The following is a 16,658-nucleotide window of genomic DNA, read 5'->3' as shown; positions in this document are numbered from 1 at the left end:
GCCTTCATAGCACAGAAATAGATTCCTAACATTTCTGTTACTGTAGTCTTCATTTAAATGGAGAGTCATGGGACAACAGTGGTGAGATGTACAATTTAATACAGTATAGAAATAACATGAACAGTTTAAGAGCATGACACCCCCATACAATTCAAAGGTCAAAATAGCGAATCTCACTGTCATTCTCAATACTGAACATACACATAAAATCTAGTGAAGCGTAGACATTTATATTCTTATTAAAGAAAGAAATTATGTTTAAGTATATCTACGTAAACGTAAAAACCTCAAAGCATTTTGACAATGGCAATAAAAAAATAAAAAAAAGTATCGCAATATACAGTGGTAATGGCAACGCTATGGACGTAAGGTTTTCAGCCTTCACATTTATTGAAGTAAGTCTGGTATGGATGGACACTGCACCAACATATCGTTCCCCAATGTCAGTGGTTGTTGTTCATCAGGGTTTTGGTCCCTAAAAGGTTTGCAGAATCTACCACACACACAGAGCTGATTAGTGAAGGTGCTGAAGGCAAAAACTGGACAAACATGAAAAAGTCTCATGAAAAGCACACTTCCAGTCAGAAGCAAATTTCTCCTGAAGCTCGACTGACCCAAAGCTCAGCTACATGAAATACATTTGCATCTGACTGGAAGTGTGAAGAGGCTTTCTATTTGGTCCCTGAAAGGTGATAGACTAGACAGGTATGTAAGTGGCTGGTCCCATTCTCGTTTAAGGCGAGAAAAATATTGTTTAATGTGTTTCAATGACTGATTAACGTGTAGAGGAATGGCCATAAGAGAGACCTACTCCACTATACTGACAGGCACCAGGCTATGACCAGCAGGGACTTCCAGGGTCTTCTGGGCATACACACCCAGGTACAAAACACACACACACACAACCACCTCGACACGCGAAATAGAATACTTAAAAACTGATTTTCAAATCACAATACAAAGATTCTTATCTGATCTAGATTTTTCCTTTCCAACATTGGCATATTCGTCTAGATATTGTTAGCACATCATTTATAGCATCTGGAATATAATACAAATATTTGTGTATATATTTTACATACATATACCTGTATTCTCCCTCACCAATAGTTAAACTGCTGGTTTTAATGAGTCATAGAAAACATGGGGCTTAGAACAACCCCTCTCTCTCTCCGTCCCTCTCCTTCACTGACCTCTGTGAGTATCTACTGGATGTGGGTGTGTGAGTATCTACTGGATGTGGGTGTGTGAGTATCTACTGGATGTGGGTGTGTGAGTATCTACTGGATGTGGGTGTGTGAGTATCTACTGGATGTGGGTGTGTGAGTATCTACTGGATGTGGGTGAGTGAGTATCTACTGGATGTGGGTGTGTGAGTATCTACTGGATGTGGGTGTGTGAGTATCTACTGGATGTGGGTGTGTGAGTATCTACTGGATGTGGGTGTGTGAGTATCTACTGGATGTGGGTGAGTGAGTATCTACTGGATGTGGGTGTGTGAGTATCTACTGGATGTGGGTGTGTGAGTATCTACTGGATGTGGGTGTGTGAGTATCTACTGGATGTGGGTGTGTGAGTATCTACTGGATGTGGGTGTGTGAGTATCTACTGGATGTGGGTGTGTGAGTATCTACTGGATGTGGGTGTGTGAGTATCTACTGGATGTGGGTGTGTGCAGGGCGAGGTGCTCTACAGGTTGCTGAACAGTTCATTTTTCTTGCTCCAGTCCATGGGCGGGGCTCTCTTGTTGGAGCGTTTCTGGTGAGCACGCTCCTTGACCTGCTGCAGGGACAGGTTCAGACCCGGGATGGCGCCCATGATCACTGGCTCAGACAACTGACCAACCAGGGAGGAGAGAGAGGAGAGTGTGAGAGAGGAGTAGAAGTAGAGAGATAAAGCACAAGAGACACAAGCCCTGTTTATACCTGGTTCTAAACATGAGTACTTTGTACTGATCTTGTCCACATTCTGATTTTGCCAGCATATTTAGACAGGTGTAGATGACTAAAAGACACATTGTGAACTGATTGTGATCTGCTCTTACGTCACACATGCAAGTGTAAACATATCCGGATAGTGAAACAATTTAAATCCTAATCCCGCCCTCTAAAAAATTGACAGGTGACGCCATTGACTTATGGCATCAATGTATCTTAAAATAAATACATATTATTTTGAAAGAATATCTGTCAAATCATTTTCATACAGGGAGGGACCAGGATATCTGGTCACAATGTGGACACAATAGCCGGATAAGAGATGTAGATGCAACGGCTACAATGTGGGCCCAATAAGAATGTGGATAAGATCACGACAAAGGACACATGTCCTCACCAAGTATAAATGAGGCTAGAGAGAATAAATTGATATTTTGATATTGTAGTAAAGCCTATTTTACAAGAGTGTGCTGAAATAATAGATATTATACATTACTGTGTCATTATGGAAACACATTCAGATCATGAGACTTCAGCTGCTTTATAATGCTGCTTCACATGTGCTTTCAGGGCGGGACTTACCTCTGTGGGCGGGGTTGTGAGTGAGGCGTTGGAAGAGGTGTTGCTTGGAGACGGGCTGATTGACAGCTTAGAGTCCTGCTCCACCTCTTTGGCCAGTTTTCCATTTCCATTCACCTGCAGTGGACACACAGACAGCAAGCAACAAATCAGATGAAATACAAGTAGCCAAAGTGGGGGTCAAGTTTGAGAGAACTCTCCATGGAGAGTCTGGCTGCAATATTATGTTTGCCCTCAGGGAGGCAGACTTGCCTGTGCCCCATACACACACTGTCTGACCATGCTGGTTGGGAAGTTGTATGATATGTCTCCCTAGGCCAGTAGAGGCAGCAGCAGTTTACTAGAGCCTACTGGGGTCAGAGCATTAGAGAAGACCCAATCACCCTGTTCTGCCATGTCAGTGCCTACCTCACCCTAATCTAAGATAGCAGGCGTAAAAAAAACGTCCTGTTTTTCAGGGGAAACGGAAGTTAGGTTGAAAATACTGCATCCCTGAAAACCGGAAACACGAGCCCATGGAGAGTGACCTCACCCTAACCTCTCTACAACCTCTCAACTCCTCTCTCTCTCTGCCTTTCCCTCACCTCACTTAATCCAATGTTTTGACTGTTAGATTTGGGGGTTAAAAGGATGGTCAATGACTGAGGACTAGGGTCTCACTACTGACCTGCGCCTGTCTTCTTTACATATGAAGTCTATTAGCATAGTATTCATGTAGTGGAGTTAACCTAATGACATCTTCTTCTTCGGTTTGTGGCCAGTGGCCTGACTCTGGGTTTATCTGCCTGTTTGGCAAGCCTCCAAATCACTGACCATATCTAGGTTATATCACAACACACAATAGAGAATCCCCAGATAATACAGTGGGCTGCTATCATATGCCAGATATCTCTCTCTGTACCTGAGTCTACAGTACAGTAGGTGGTAGGTGTGGGCTGGCCTGACCCCTTACTAAGGGATTATGCACAAATACCTCAGAGGGATTAACATGGTGCTGCTGAATTCTCCATGCCTAAACAACAGTGTATTGCTTTCAGCTTCTTGTTATCCAGCATTACCATGTGAGCCCTCTATACCTGTCTACCAGGCTCTGAGCGCAGGGCTACACTAGCCCTGGTACTGTATATCTTACAGACACCTGGACCTGGTTCTGTTCTGTCAGGGTAGACTGCTCTCCTGGCTTCCTGAGTGAATGTATTCAGATTACACAGGATTTACATATAATATCAACACAGAGAGTAAGATACCCTCCCCTGCCTGGGCCAGCCTGCCTGGGTCAGCCTGCCTGGGTCAGCCTGCCTGCTGGAAACAGTCTGTTCTATTCATTAATGAGTGAGCTGGAAGGAGAGTGAGAACCAACCAACACAAAGTAAATTATATGAAGCAATACACACACTCTACAGTCCTATAAAATAATACTTGTCCACTCCCTATGAATGCTCAGCTGATACGGTGCCTGTCAGTGCCAAAGCAGAAGCAGTTAATCCACAGTGTTTCATTTCTAGGGGCTGACCTGTCAGTGACCTCCACAGTGCCAGGAAAAAAGACTGGTGTTTTGGGAAGTCCACTCTGTGGGAGCGCAACTCTGTCTGTCTGTCTGTCTGTCTGTCTGTCTGTCTGTCTGTCTGTCTGTCTGTCTGTCTGTCTGTCTGTCTGTCTGTCTGTCTGTCTCAAATGTTAGTTTTGTATGATATTAGGTCAATAAGGTATTTGGCATCCAAGTCTTACCGTCTTTTCCATGTCTCCGTTGACGACAGGCTCAGGCAAAGCTCCTGAAAGCAGAAGAGAACACTGCTCAGTTATGGACTCCACACAAACTCACACTCCCTCCTCAATACCAGCTATTTACAACCAGTCAACAACATCTAACCATGGCAATTCTCCAATCTTATAGTCAGTCCTAAATATCCTGTAACTGTCCCACCTCCGTCTAACACCAGAACAGAATTCCAGAGTGACTCATATCCCTGCTCCAGAGAACGGCTCTCATCCAGTTCAGGTTTCATCCCAGCGACACCTACTCTGTTACATAGCGCGGGTATGTGTAGGTCATCCATTATTCAAACAGGGTTCATCTTCACAGAGATGTTCTCTGACCCTGGTTACCTGCCACGCATCATCACGTCCAAACAAGCTGCTGCATATGAAACCCAGTTCCCTAGTGGCCAACCTATATCAAATAGCCCTGGTAAGAAACTCTCCTCTAACCCTGTCACAAGGATATTAAGGAATGGTTTTCACTTGGCTAAGTCAACCACAGAAAGAGACAATCCACTATATCTAAACCTGTGTGTCTATCTAAAACAGATACAGTTGACTGATGAACAACTGGTGGAACCTTACCTTCCATGCTTCAATTCCTCTCACACAGACAGACAGACAATCGGTGAGAACTAAGATAGTAACCTGTTATCATCTAAAGATAGCCTGACCCTGGTCTGCGTCCCCCTGGGCTGTTCTGAGACCTGTTGAAGCTGTCTCTATGTACCTCTGTGCTCCTTGGGTCCCTCCTCACTGTTTGCACACGGACAAGAGGCTCTTCAGTCCCAATACAGCTAACACTACAGGCTGAGAGGCCACTTGGAGCCAGCGCCTTGGAAACCAAACACAAGTGCTGGCCAGAGGGGTGGTGAGAGGGGAGTGTGGAGTGTGTGTCCATCCATGTGTGTGTGTGTGTGTGTGTGTGTGTGTGTGTGTGTGTGTGTGTCTGGCCGCATGTTCGCGCACACATGTATATATGTGTGTGTGTGTGTGTGTGTGTGTGTGTGTGTGTGTGTGTGTGTGTGTGTGTGTGTGTGTGTGTGTGTGTGTGTGTGTGTGTGTGTGTGTGTGTGTGTGTGTGCGAGTGCGTGCTTGAGTGTGTACCAAAGTCACGGTGATCCGGTGCCCTCTGAGTGGGCAACATGAGAGAGCAGTTACCTGGGCAACGCCTCAATGGAATTTTGCTCCTGTTGGGCATTTTTCAGTCAGGTTTAGAAGCCGATAGCAGAAACCACAGGAAGTTAGATAGGACTAAGACCTGACCATATATCCCCCTGGATGGAACAGGAGTTATATCTCCGTTTACTGCTTCACTATACTCATTCAGAGGAGAGGACACAGCATGTCAATCATCTGTCAACTGTGAGGTGTAACTGTGCCAATGGACAGCTGTCAAATCAAATGTTATTGGTCACATACACATATTTAGCAGATGTTATTGGTCACATACACATATTTAGCAGATGTTATTGGTCACATACACATATTTAGCAGATGTTATTGGTCACATACACATATTTAGCTGATGTTATTGGTCACATACTCATATTTAGCTGATGTTATTGGTCACATACACATATTTAGCAGATGTTATTGGTCACATACACATATTTAGCTGATGTTATTGGTCACATACACATATTTAGCAGATGTTATTGGTCACATACACATATTTAGCAGATGTTATTGGTCACATACACATATTTATCAGATGTTATTGGTCACATACACATATTTATCAGATGTTATTGGTCACATACACATATTTAGCAGATGTTATTGCGGGTGTAGTGAAACGCTTGTCTAAACAACCAGTGTGGACTCAGAATACAAGAACATTCCACCATGTAAAACAGAGGAAATTCTTATCACAACAAAGCAGCTACTGTATTTTTATTGGTGCACTGAAGAAGCATAAAACTCCCAGTTAGGGAGACACTAACTGACAGGGGCGGCAGGTAGGTTAGAGCGTTGGGCCAGTAACCGAAAGGTTGCTAGATCGAATTCCCGACCTGACAAGGTAAAGAAATCTGTCGTTCTGCACCTGAACAAGGCAGTTAACCCAGTGTTCCCTGGTAAACTGTCATTGAAAATAAGAATTTGTTCTTAACTGACTTGCCTAGTTAAATGAAAAATAAATATTGTCTACCCACCATCTTACTATTGCGGTTCACTCAGAGGCACAGACAGGTAACCTTTTTAATAAACAGTATCTTTGGCCTGATCAGGCACTTCACTGTTGTTTATGGCAGAGCTTCAAGCAGAGGAAATATAAAGGCAGTCTGGGGCAGGGTGGTGTGTGTGTGTGGGGGGGTTTGACTAATATGAATGTCCCAGACACAGAGGGCACCGATTACCCCCACACCCATATGGTTGTCATAGCGTCGGCTGGGCTGGCATCATCCTTCTATGAGGCCGTTGGCATCAGAATGGCACTCAGAGTAGCCAGCCAAGTGTTGTCATTGGCCACCGCCCTGTTTCAACAAGTGTTACTTGGGCACAGTTGGCCTCTCAAGCCAAATGCAGCTTAACGTTTATTGTCATGAATCTTGCCTTGGAGGCAGAACCAAGCGATTTCTGCTAGACGGGCTAGCTACAAAGTAATTAATGACTATATTGGAAAAATGTATGAAAGCAAAAATATGCTTTTTGGTCTTATTTTAAGATTAGGGTTACCAGTGTGGTTAAGGTTATGGTTAAGGTTAGGTGTAAAAATCTGATTTTAAGACTTTGTGGCTGTGCCAGCTAGTGACTACTCCGCAGAGCTGCCTCCAGGGCAAAATTCATGACAATAAATGCCAACCTGCAGCACTGGAGTCAATTTACAGGCTGAGGCTCCCTCTAGGGGCTTTCAGAGGTACAACAGCCTTCTCTTTGTGAAGAGCTCAGTAGCTGTTGGGGAAAGTTGTCCCTAGACAGTTGGGGGAAGTTTGCATTTAGCCCCTAATAGTAGTTGACATTCAGGGAGGTTAAGCTGATTCTAGACCCGTACCTAAGAGTTCGGATTTTGTACCTCGAGCAAACAACGTGTGTATCTCTGTGGCTGTGTTCCTTGGCAGAGAGAGAGGAGCAGAGGAGCCTGGCCAAGCAGTCAGACAGACCCTTACTCTGCTAGTGTCCAAGGACAAGGGGACAGGGGGACTATAGACCTTGAATGAGGCTATTAAAGGAGAAGTAGTGGTTTAATCATTGCCTGCCTAGTTAAATAAATAAAAATATGAGGTGATTGCAGAGGCAAAACGCTCCCTACACTGTGAGGCTGTCTCAGTTCTGATAATGATTCCCATGTCCGTCAGGGATCGTGTGAGTGAGGGGCTTCAGAGGTCTGTCCTTCACACACACACAGTGAGGAATGTGCAAGCTGATAACGTCCATTGTGTGTGAATGCTTGGACACGTATGTCTACAGAAAGGATCACTAATCCAGCCAAACTGCATCAACCGTGTTCTGGCCCTTTCTTGTAGATGTTTCTGGTCTCACCTGTGATGTGTTCTGGGGTGGGAGCGACTCTGCACCTCCTGAAGAAGGCATCTGTGTCTGTGTCCACAACCAGTAGAGAGGTCTCCTCACCACCAGACTTGATGGCTGCCACCACATCCGAGTGCTGCTTCCCCTCCACTGTCATACCATTCACCTAGAGAGAGAGGGGGAGAGACGGAGAGACAGAGAGGGGGAGAGAGACACAGAGAGAGAGGGGGGGAGGGAGAGAGAGGGGGGGAGAGAGGGGGATGAAAGAGGGGGGGGGGGGGGGCAGAGAGAGAGGGGGAGAGGGAGAGAGAGAGGGGGAGAGAGACAGAGGGGAGAGAGGGGGAGAGACAGAGAGAGTGTAAGGAACTTCAAAACACACAGACACAAGAGTCATGTCTGCACAAATCAGCTCATGAAGCATTAACTCCTTAGTTGTATAAGTAGTGTAACTATAGTTAACCAAGTCAAAACGGTGAAGGCTAGTCCAACAGCCTAAAACTACAGGTTTCCCTTTCACATCAGCACCATAGTTTGTTCAAGTAACTAACTATTTATGGGGAACAATTTCTTGCATATTTCCATTGTTCTCACAATGAGGACGATAACCTGTTAATCAAAGGTAGGACTTTTCAATATTATATTATCAGTCTGTTGTCCAGCAGGAAATCCTGTCTCTCCACACAAACACAGAATATGCTGCTGCACACACACACAGAGGAAGTGAATCTCTCCCAGGGGCTTGTGAGATGAGCGTCAAAACTCTTCACTGTTGCATGAGAATCTGTAGTACGTAGTCTGAATACAAATGAAACATTGCTGAACAGTGTACAATTCAGAGATAGCATAAAGAAGTGCAACAACATTCTACTTTCCTTTCTCTTCATACAGTAGGTTCTTAGATAGCACCAACATTCTACAGTGAGGGAAAAAAGGATTTGATCCCCTGCTGATTTTGTACGTTTGCCCACTGACAAAGAAATGATCAGTCTATAATTTTAATGGTAGGTTTATTTGAACAGTGAGAGACAGAATAACAACAAAAAAATCCAGAAAAACGGATGTCAAAAATGTTATAAATTGATTAGCATTTTAATGAGGGAAATAAGTATTTGACCCCCTCTCAATCAGAAAGATTTCTGGCTCCCAGGTGTCTTTTATACAGGTTACGAGCTGAGATTAGGAGCACACTCTTAAAGGGAGTGCTCCTAATCTCAGCTTGTTACCTGTATAAAAGACACCTGTCCACAGAAGCAATCAATCAATCAGATTCCAAACTCTCCACCATGGCCAAGACCAAAGAGCTCTCCAAGGATGTCAGGGACAAGATTGTAGACCTACACAAGGCTGGAATGGGCTACAAGACCATCGCCAAGCAGCTTGGTGAGAAGGTGACAACAGTTGGTGCCATTATTCGCAAATGGATGAAACACAAAAGAACTGTCAATCTCCCTCGGCCTGGGGCTCCATGCAAGATCTCACCTCGAGGAGTTGCAATGATCATGAGAACGGTGAGGAATCAGCCCAGAACTACACGGGAGGACTTGTCAATGATCTCAAGGCAGCTGGAACCATTGTCACCAAGAAAACAATTGGTAACACACTACGCCGTGAAGGACTGAAATCCTGCAGCGCCCGCAAGGTCCCCCTGCTCAAGAAAGCACATATACATGCCCATCTGAAGTTTGCCAATGAACATCTGAATGATTCAGAGGACAACTGGGTGAAAGTGTTGTGGTCAGATGAGACCAAAATTGAGCTCTTTGGCATCAACTCAACTCGCCGTGTTTGGAGGAGGAGGAATGCTGTCTATGACCCCAAGAACACCATCCCCACCGTCAAACATGGAGGTGGAAACATTATGCTTTGGGGGTGTTTTTCTGCTAAGGGGACAGGACAACTTCACCGCATCAAAGGGACGATGGACGGGGCCATGTACCGTCAAATCTTGGGTGAGAACCTCCTTCCCTTAGCCAGGGCATTAAAAATGGGTCGTGGATGGGTATTCCAGCATGACAATGACCCAAAACACATGGCCAAGGCAACAAAGGAGTGGCTCAAGAAGAAGCACATTAAGGTCCTGGAGTGGCCTAGCCAGTCTCCAGACCTTAATCCCATAGAAAATCTGTGGAGGGAGCTGAAGGTTCGAGTTGCCAAACGTCAGCCTCGAAACCTTAATGACTTGGAGAAAATCTGCAAAGAGGAGTGGGACAAAATCCCTCCTGAGATGTGTGCAAACCTGGTGGCCAACTACAAGAAACATCTGACCTCTGTGATTGCCGACAAGGGTTTTGCCACCAAGTACTAAGTCATGTTTTTGCAGAGGGGTCAAATACTTATTTCCCTCATTAAAATGCAAATCATTTTATAACATTTTTGACATGCGTTTTTCTGGATTTTTTGTTGTTGTTATTCTGTCTCTCACTGTTCAAATAAACCTACAATTAAAATTATAGACTGATCATTTCTTTGTCAGTGCGCAAACGTACAAAATCAGCAGGGGATCAAATACTTTTTTCCCTCACTGTACTTTCCTTTCTCTTCATACAGTAGGTTCTTAGATAGCAACAACTGCTAGTAGCCAGAGAGTGCTAGCAACACCATCTCAGCCATCAGGCCATTGGCCCAGCATATGTCATGATGTCATCTGTTCCCCAGACAGCTGAACATTCTGAGGAACCACTGCTGAGATAGCATGTGTGTACTTTGTTTGTGTGGGTTCTGTGAGCTCTAAGTGTGTATTTTGTGTGTGTGTGTGTGTGTGTGTGTGTGTGTGTGTGTGTGTGTGTGTGTGTGTGTGTGTGTGTGTGTGTGTGCGTGTGCATACGTGACTTGCCTAATTAAATAAAGGTTACATAAAAGAAATTCAAAATAATTACGTGTCTGTGTGTGTGTGTACGTGTGTATGCGCATGAGTGTAATGCGTGCATATGTGTGTATCTGTGTCGGTCATAGGGTGGGCCTGCCTGTCTACCACAGTCCCAGGAAGGAGACCAAACAATACATGCTTTGGCAGTAACAATAGCTGTCCATTTAACAGAAAGAATACAGTCCTCAGTGGGTGGTGGGAGTGTGGGGACCGCTGGGGGATGGAAACCCCTCTCTGTCTCAAGGATTCAACTCTCCTCTCTTTCCGCTCTCCTTTTCTATGGCAGTCTCACATGGCTGCTGGGGTATAGCAGAAACTCATTTACAAAACAGTGGCTAGAGTAGAATGAGGGCAGCCAGGCAGCCATACACACCTCTGACAATACACACACACACCCCACACACCCTGCTCTACAGTACTGAGTAATGAGCAGGATAGACTGGGGTGGTGGAGTGCAGACAAGTCACCAGTGACAAAGCTGGATTATCCCAGTCTGATCTAACTCCCAGTGACAGTGTCCACCTCTCCCCTCCTATGAGATTAGGACCCCACACAGAGACTGTTACTACCACTCACAGTCCTCCTCACTCTACACCTCAACTTCAACATGACTGAATTGTGCCAAGGCCATTAAAGACAAGTCCCGTAGTTTTAGAAAAGCTTGCATGACATACAGAAGTATTTTCATTAATACAATATTATTCAATTTACTACTATACAGTAATAATAGTACTGTGCATTGAATAGTAATGTACTATTACTATACATGGAATAATAATAACACAGTATGATGCCAGAGGTCAAAGGTGAGCTAGATAGTTACCTGTACTATCCTGTCCTTGGCCAGCAGGCCAGACCTCTGTGCAGGTGAGTCCTCATCCACTGCTCTGATGTACTGGCCTGGTCTGGCCTTCTCACTGTGCAGGTTGAAGCCGTAGCCATGAGACCCCTTCTTGATCACACACAGACGCGGCCTCAGCTCACTCTGCACGTCCTGATGAAGAGATGAAAACACAGTTAGTTGAATATTATCCTGTTGGAGAATCTACTTTCTCCTTCCACTCTCCTGGTTTCCTGTGCTAAGACAATGAATCACATTCACAGAACATACATGAAATGATTCACAGTCACAAAAATATGTTTTTCCTTTACCATTAATACCTAACACATCCCAATATCGGGCGGCAGGTAGCCTAGAGGTATTGGGCCAGTAACCGAAAGGTCGCTGGTTTAAATTCCAAGCCATTGATCAAGACAGTTATCCCCCAACTACAACTGCTCCCCGGGCGTCGATGACGTGGACGTCAAGGGGTTGGGTTAAATGTGGAAGACACATTTCAGTTAAATGGATTCAGTTGTGCAAACTGAGTAGATATCCCTTTCCCTTTCCCTTCCTTCCCCTTCCCATATGTCCAGTATGCTGATATGGTATGAAATGCAGTAATAGGCTACATTTAAGACCATGACTCTGACATTGATGATCAAATCAGACTAAAATTACACCAGAGGAAGGAAAGGAGTCTGACAGAATAGGAGGGTGTACAGAATAGGAGGGTGTACAAAATAGGAGGGTGTACAGAGCATGTGACTGGAGCTGTGTTGGTGTAGGGAGGACTGGGAGGGGCAGGAGCCAGGAGGCATGGAGCCACTACCCCGGCCTGAGGAAGGGCCAGTTCCTGAGGGCCAGTTCCTGAGGGCCAGGCCCCTGTGTTGTGTGAGCCCAGTCAGCCCAGGGCAGGACAATAGCAGGCTGGGAGGTGACCCCTGTCCTACTGCCTCTCTGAGATGACAGGAAGACATAGCACTGTATTGTCATCCAGGAAAAAACTCGACCAAGTCCAGCTACTCCCATCCGTCGGTAAGAGAACACAAGTAGTCTTTTTTTAGTAAGGGGACCTTTCACAGAGTTTTACAAAGCCTCAGGGAATGTTAAAATGTTGGTGCAGAATTAAATACAGCACAGATAAAGAACAGGAGCCAAAAAAACGACACAATCATAATCAATGTCTCTCTGACCCAACAAACCCATACTCCCCCTATTGGCCAATATGATTATTGACGTAATCAGTTTTTCCAAATACACTTTTGACGAGACCTTGATTGACACCTACAGTTGAAGTTGGAAGTTTACATACACCTTAGCCAAATACATTTAAACTCAGTTTTTCACAATTCCTGACATTTAATCATAGTAAAAATTCCCTGTCTTAGGTCAGTTAGGATCACCACTTATTTTAAGAATGTGAAATGTCAGAATAATAGTTGAGAGAATTATTTATTTCAGCTTTTATTTTTTTCATCACATTCCCAGTGGGTCAGAAGTGTACATACACTTAATTAGTATTTGGTAGCATTGCCTTTAAATTGTTTAACTTGGGTCAAACGTTTTGGGTAGCCTTCCACAAGCTTCCCACAATAAGTTGGATGAATTTTGGCCCATTCCTCCTGACAGAGCTGGTGTAACTGAGTCAGGTTTGTAGGCCTCCTTGCTCGCACATGCTTTTTCAGTTCTGCCCACAGATTTTCTATAGGTTTGATGTCAGGGCTTTCAGATTGCCACGCCAATACCTTGACTTCGTTGTCCTTAAGCCATTTTGCCACAACGGAAGTATGCTTGGGGTCATTGTCCATTTGGAAGTCCCATTGCGACCAAGCTTTAACTTCCTGACTGATGTCTTGAGATGTTGCTTCAATATATCCACATCATTTTACTTCCTCATGTCATCTATTTTGTGAAGTGCACCAGTCCCTCCTGCAGCAAAGTACCCCCACAACATGATGCTGCCACCCCCGTGCTTCAGGGTTGGGATGGTGTTATTTGGCTTGCAAGTCTCCCCCTTTTTCCTCCAAACATAACGATGGTCATTTTGGCCAAACAGTACTATTTTTGTTTCATCAGACCAGAGGACATTTCTCCAAAAAGTACGATCTTTGTCCCCATGTACAAACCGTAATCTGGCTTTTTTATGGCGGTTTTGGAGCAGTGGCTTCTTCCTTGCTGAGTGGCCTTTCAGGTTATGTCGATATAGGACTCGTTTTTTTGTGGATATAGATACTTTTGTACCTGTTTCCTCCAGCATCTTCTTTGCTGCTGTTCTGGGATTGATTTGCACTTTTCGCACCAAAGTACGTTCATCTCTAGGAGACAGAATGCGTCACCTTCCTGAGCGGTATGACGGCTGCGTGGTCCCATGGTGTTTATACTTGCGTACTATTGTTTGTACAGATGAACGTGGTACCTTCAGGCGTTTGGAAATTGCTCCCAAGGATGAACCAGACTTGGGGAGGTCTATAATTTTGTTTTTAAGGTCTTGGCTGATTTATTTTCATTTTCCCATGATGTCAAGCAAAGAGGCCTTGAAATACATCCACAGGTACACCGCAAATTGACTCAAATTATGTCAATTAGCCTATCAGAAGCTTCTAAAGCCATGACATCATTTTCTGGAATTTTCCAAGCTGTTTAAAGGCACAGTCAACTTAGTGTATGTAAACTTCTGACCCACTGGAATTGTGATACAGTGAATTATAAGTGAAATAATCTGTCTGTAAACAATTGTTTGGACAATTACTTGTGTGAAACCATCAGCCAATCACACACACACACACACACACACACACACACACACACACACACACACACACACACACACACACACACAATCAAAGTGGAGCAGTCATGAATGACGATAGCCTTTGTCTTATGTAAGTTGATTGCAGTCTTAAGGAGTCGAGTGCTGTATTCGTCAGTCCAATCAGTGAGTTAAAAAAAAGGGCGCAGAGGCAGGCTGCTGGGTGGAGCGCTGTAGTCACTGAGACTCAGAACGGAAGAAGCCTTTTGTTTAAGGAATCGCACACAAAGCCTTCCCCCTTCCAACGAGCCGCAGCCTCTCCTTCTGTGGAGTAGTCCAGGAAAAGACATGTTTCCTGAAGACTCCACCTGCTTCCCGCTTTCAGGAATGGCCCAAGCAAAGCCCCTCCCCCACAACCCATACGGTCCCTCAGACATCTCCAGATGCAACAGCTTGAGAGCTAACTAGTCTATCATAAAGAGACTAGACTGTTCAGTAGACCATTCTTGCTGTCAAATACAAATACTGATCCTCTCTGAGACAACATCAATAATGCTGGGGCTGGCCAGAGCTTCAATGAGGCTCAACTGCCCCCTGAATTCATTACATGTCTCTGTAGGAGGTTCTAGTCGGAGGAACAGAGTTGAACATGGCTAGGAGGATAGGGAGCAACAGGAGTGTGCCAAACACTGATCCTGCCAATCAGACTTAAGTTGAGTACATCTGCATCTGATGAAACTGACAACCATCTTACATGTTAATCTGGTCTGATTCTCCTCCATGTTCTTCATTCCAGACCTCCATATAAAATATACATTCCAAACTGGGAGTAAATCAAAATCAACAGTCACAACATATTTATATAATAAATTAAGATAATAAATGATAAATACTTTAATAAGGATCAAACAAGCATATTTAGAGGGAAAGTAGAGGAAAGAAGAGAAAATTGGAGAGTATGCAGAAAAAGCACATTAATTGGAACTTAATTCTCCCTGAGTAATTCTTGGTGTGGTCCCTCTCTACCCAAAGGCCAAAGTCCTGGTTAAACTGAAAAAGCTGGTTACAGTGGTTTCTCTGCTTCCTGTTTTTGGTGTGAAATCTCCGTTTTGCTACATAATTAAACGCAAACTGCAAACTGTACGCCACAAAGGATTTTCCTTTCAAAATGAAGAAGAGCGACTGAGGGTGCACCTGCGTCCTACAAATTGAAGGCTTGAAACACGGGATCATGGAAGGTCATGGTAGATAAGAAAAATACAGCATGTCTTGAGGATGTCCTTCTGGTATGTAGATCCCATTGACTGTCCACTGCACAAGTCTTACCACACATTTTACAGACGAGCACTAAGCACAGTGTCTGACAGGGACAGATCTGTTTTAGTCCAATTGGAGTCCTTTTCCTCTTAAGGTGGACTATGCAGAAATTGCTCCGTCATTTCCTGGTTGCTAAAATTCTAATAGCTAGTCCTAATGTCAGTTAATGGAACAAAACAAGCAAGTATAGTGTAGAAAATCATTGTACCATCGAAATTGCTGTGAAATATATTTTCCATAACCAAAAATATAGTATTTTAACTATTTGAAGCTGGTGGATAAAAGCGAAAGTTAAAGACCCAAAAATAAAATTTAAGAACAGGAAACATAGAAATAGCGCACATAGAACAGAATCAACCGCTTCTTAGACTTGCTTTCAATGAGAATGACAGATCTATAACTATGTGCATTTGGACAAAAAGTCTCCCAAAAAGTTACATATTGCAGCTTTAATAACAGACATTCACAGCGGAACACAGCAAGGAAGGATGAGGTCAACTGGCCAACGTTGAGCGTCCCTGCCAACCAACAGAAAGGGACCATGGCAGGCTGGCTGGGATAACAGAAGACAGTTTGTGTCGGGAGCAGGGAAGAATCTCCGGGAGGGCACGGAATCTGTGGAATCTGCTGCACACACACAAACCAGGGCCTTCTCCTGGGGAGGAAACCGTGCTTCACTCCTACTGCATGTCCTGTGTGTGTGTGTGTGTGTGTGTGTGTGTGTGTGTGTGTGTGTGTGTGTGTGTGTGTGTGTGTGTGTGTGTGTGTGCATTCAACCTCTCCACTGCAGGAAGGGAGTAATGCATGGAAGATACCGTAAGAACAGTCACCTGCAGTAGTCAGCTTTTAAAACAGTCAGCCCAAACAGACAGTTTTACAGTCACCACCCTGCGCAATAGCCTGCGCCACATTCATTAGGCACTAAACGGGAGAAAACACAACCCAGCTTTAACAGAATATAGGAAATACCCACAGCAAATGCCATGGTGTGCTATTGGAAAAGACTGTCTGTCTGTCTCTGTCACGTCCTGACCAGTAAAAGAGGTTGTTTGTTATTGTAGTTTGGTCAGGGCGTGGCAGGGGGTGTTTGTTTAGAGTGTTTCGGGGTTTGTTGGGTTATGTTCTTGTTAGTCTATTTCTTTGTTAGTTCTAGTATGT

The 16,658-nt window shown here is 44.4% G+C and overlaps 1 protein-coding gene across 2 annotated transcripts in view; it reads right to left on the bottom strand.

Annotated features, from left to right (window-relative positions):
• Positions 1–81: 81 nt before the first annotated feature.
• Positions 82–16,658, bottom strand: part of LOC115171413 (Na(+)/H(+) exchange regulatory cofactor NHE-RF1-like) — a 41,006-nt gene continuing 24,429 nt past the window's right edge. Inside the window, exons 2-7 of one of the 2 annotated variants that reach the window (XM_029728209.1) lie at positions 11,435–11,605; positions 7,758–7,911; positions 4,245–4,288; positions 2,520–2,633; positions 1,665–1,836; positions 82–1,214 (exon numbers count right to left, since the gene is read on the bottom strand). In XM_029728209.1, coding sequence (XP_029584069.1) covers positions 1,690–1,836; positions 2,520–2,633; positions 4,245–4,288; positions 7,758–7,911; positions 11,435–11,605 — 630 coding nt within the window. In that variant the 3' untranslated portion in view covers positions 82–1,214; positions 1,665–1,689. Of the gene's footprint in view, positions 1,837–2,519; positions 2,634–4,244; positions 4,289–7,757; positions 7,912–11,434; positions 11,606–16,658 lie in introns of both variants that reach the window. The other variant, XM_029728207.1, reaches the window with a different exon arrangement.

This window comes from Salmo trutta, chromosome 32 (genome assembly GCF_901001165.1).
Source record: "Salmo trutta chromosome 32, fSalTru1.1, whole genome shotgun sequence".
Lineage (NCBI taxonomy): Eukaryota > Metazoa > Chordata > Actinopteri > Salmoniformes > Salmonidae > Salmo > Salmo trutta.
Note: the sequence above shows the minus strand (reverse complement) of the source record. Positions and strands in the feature narration are given on the sequence as shown.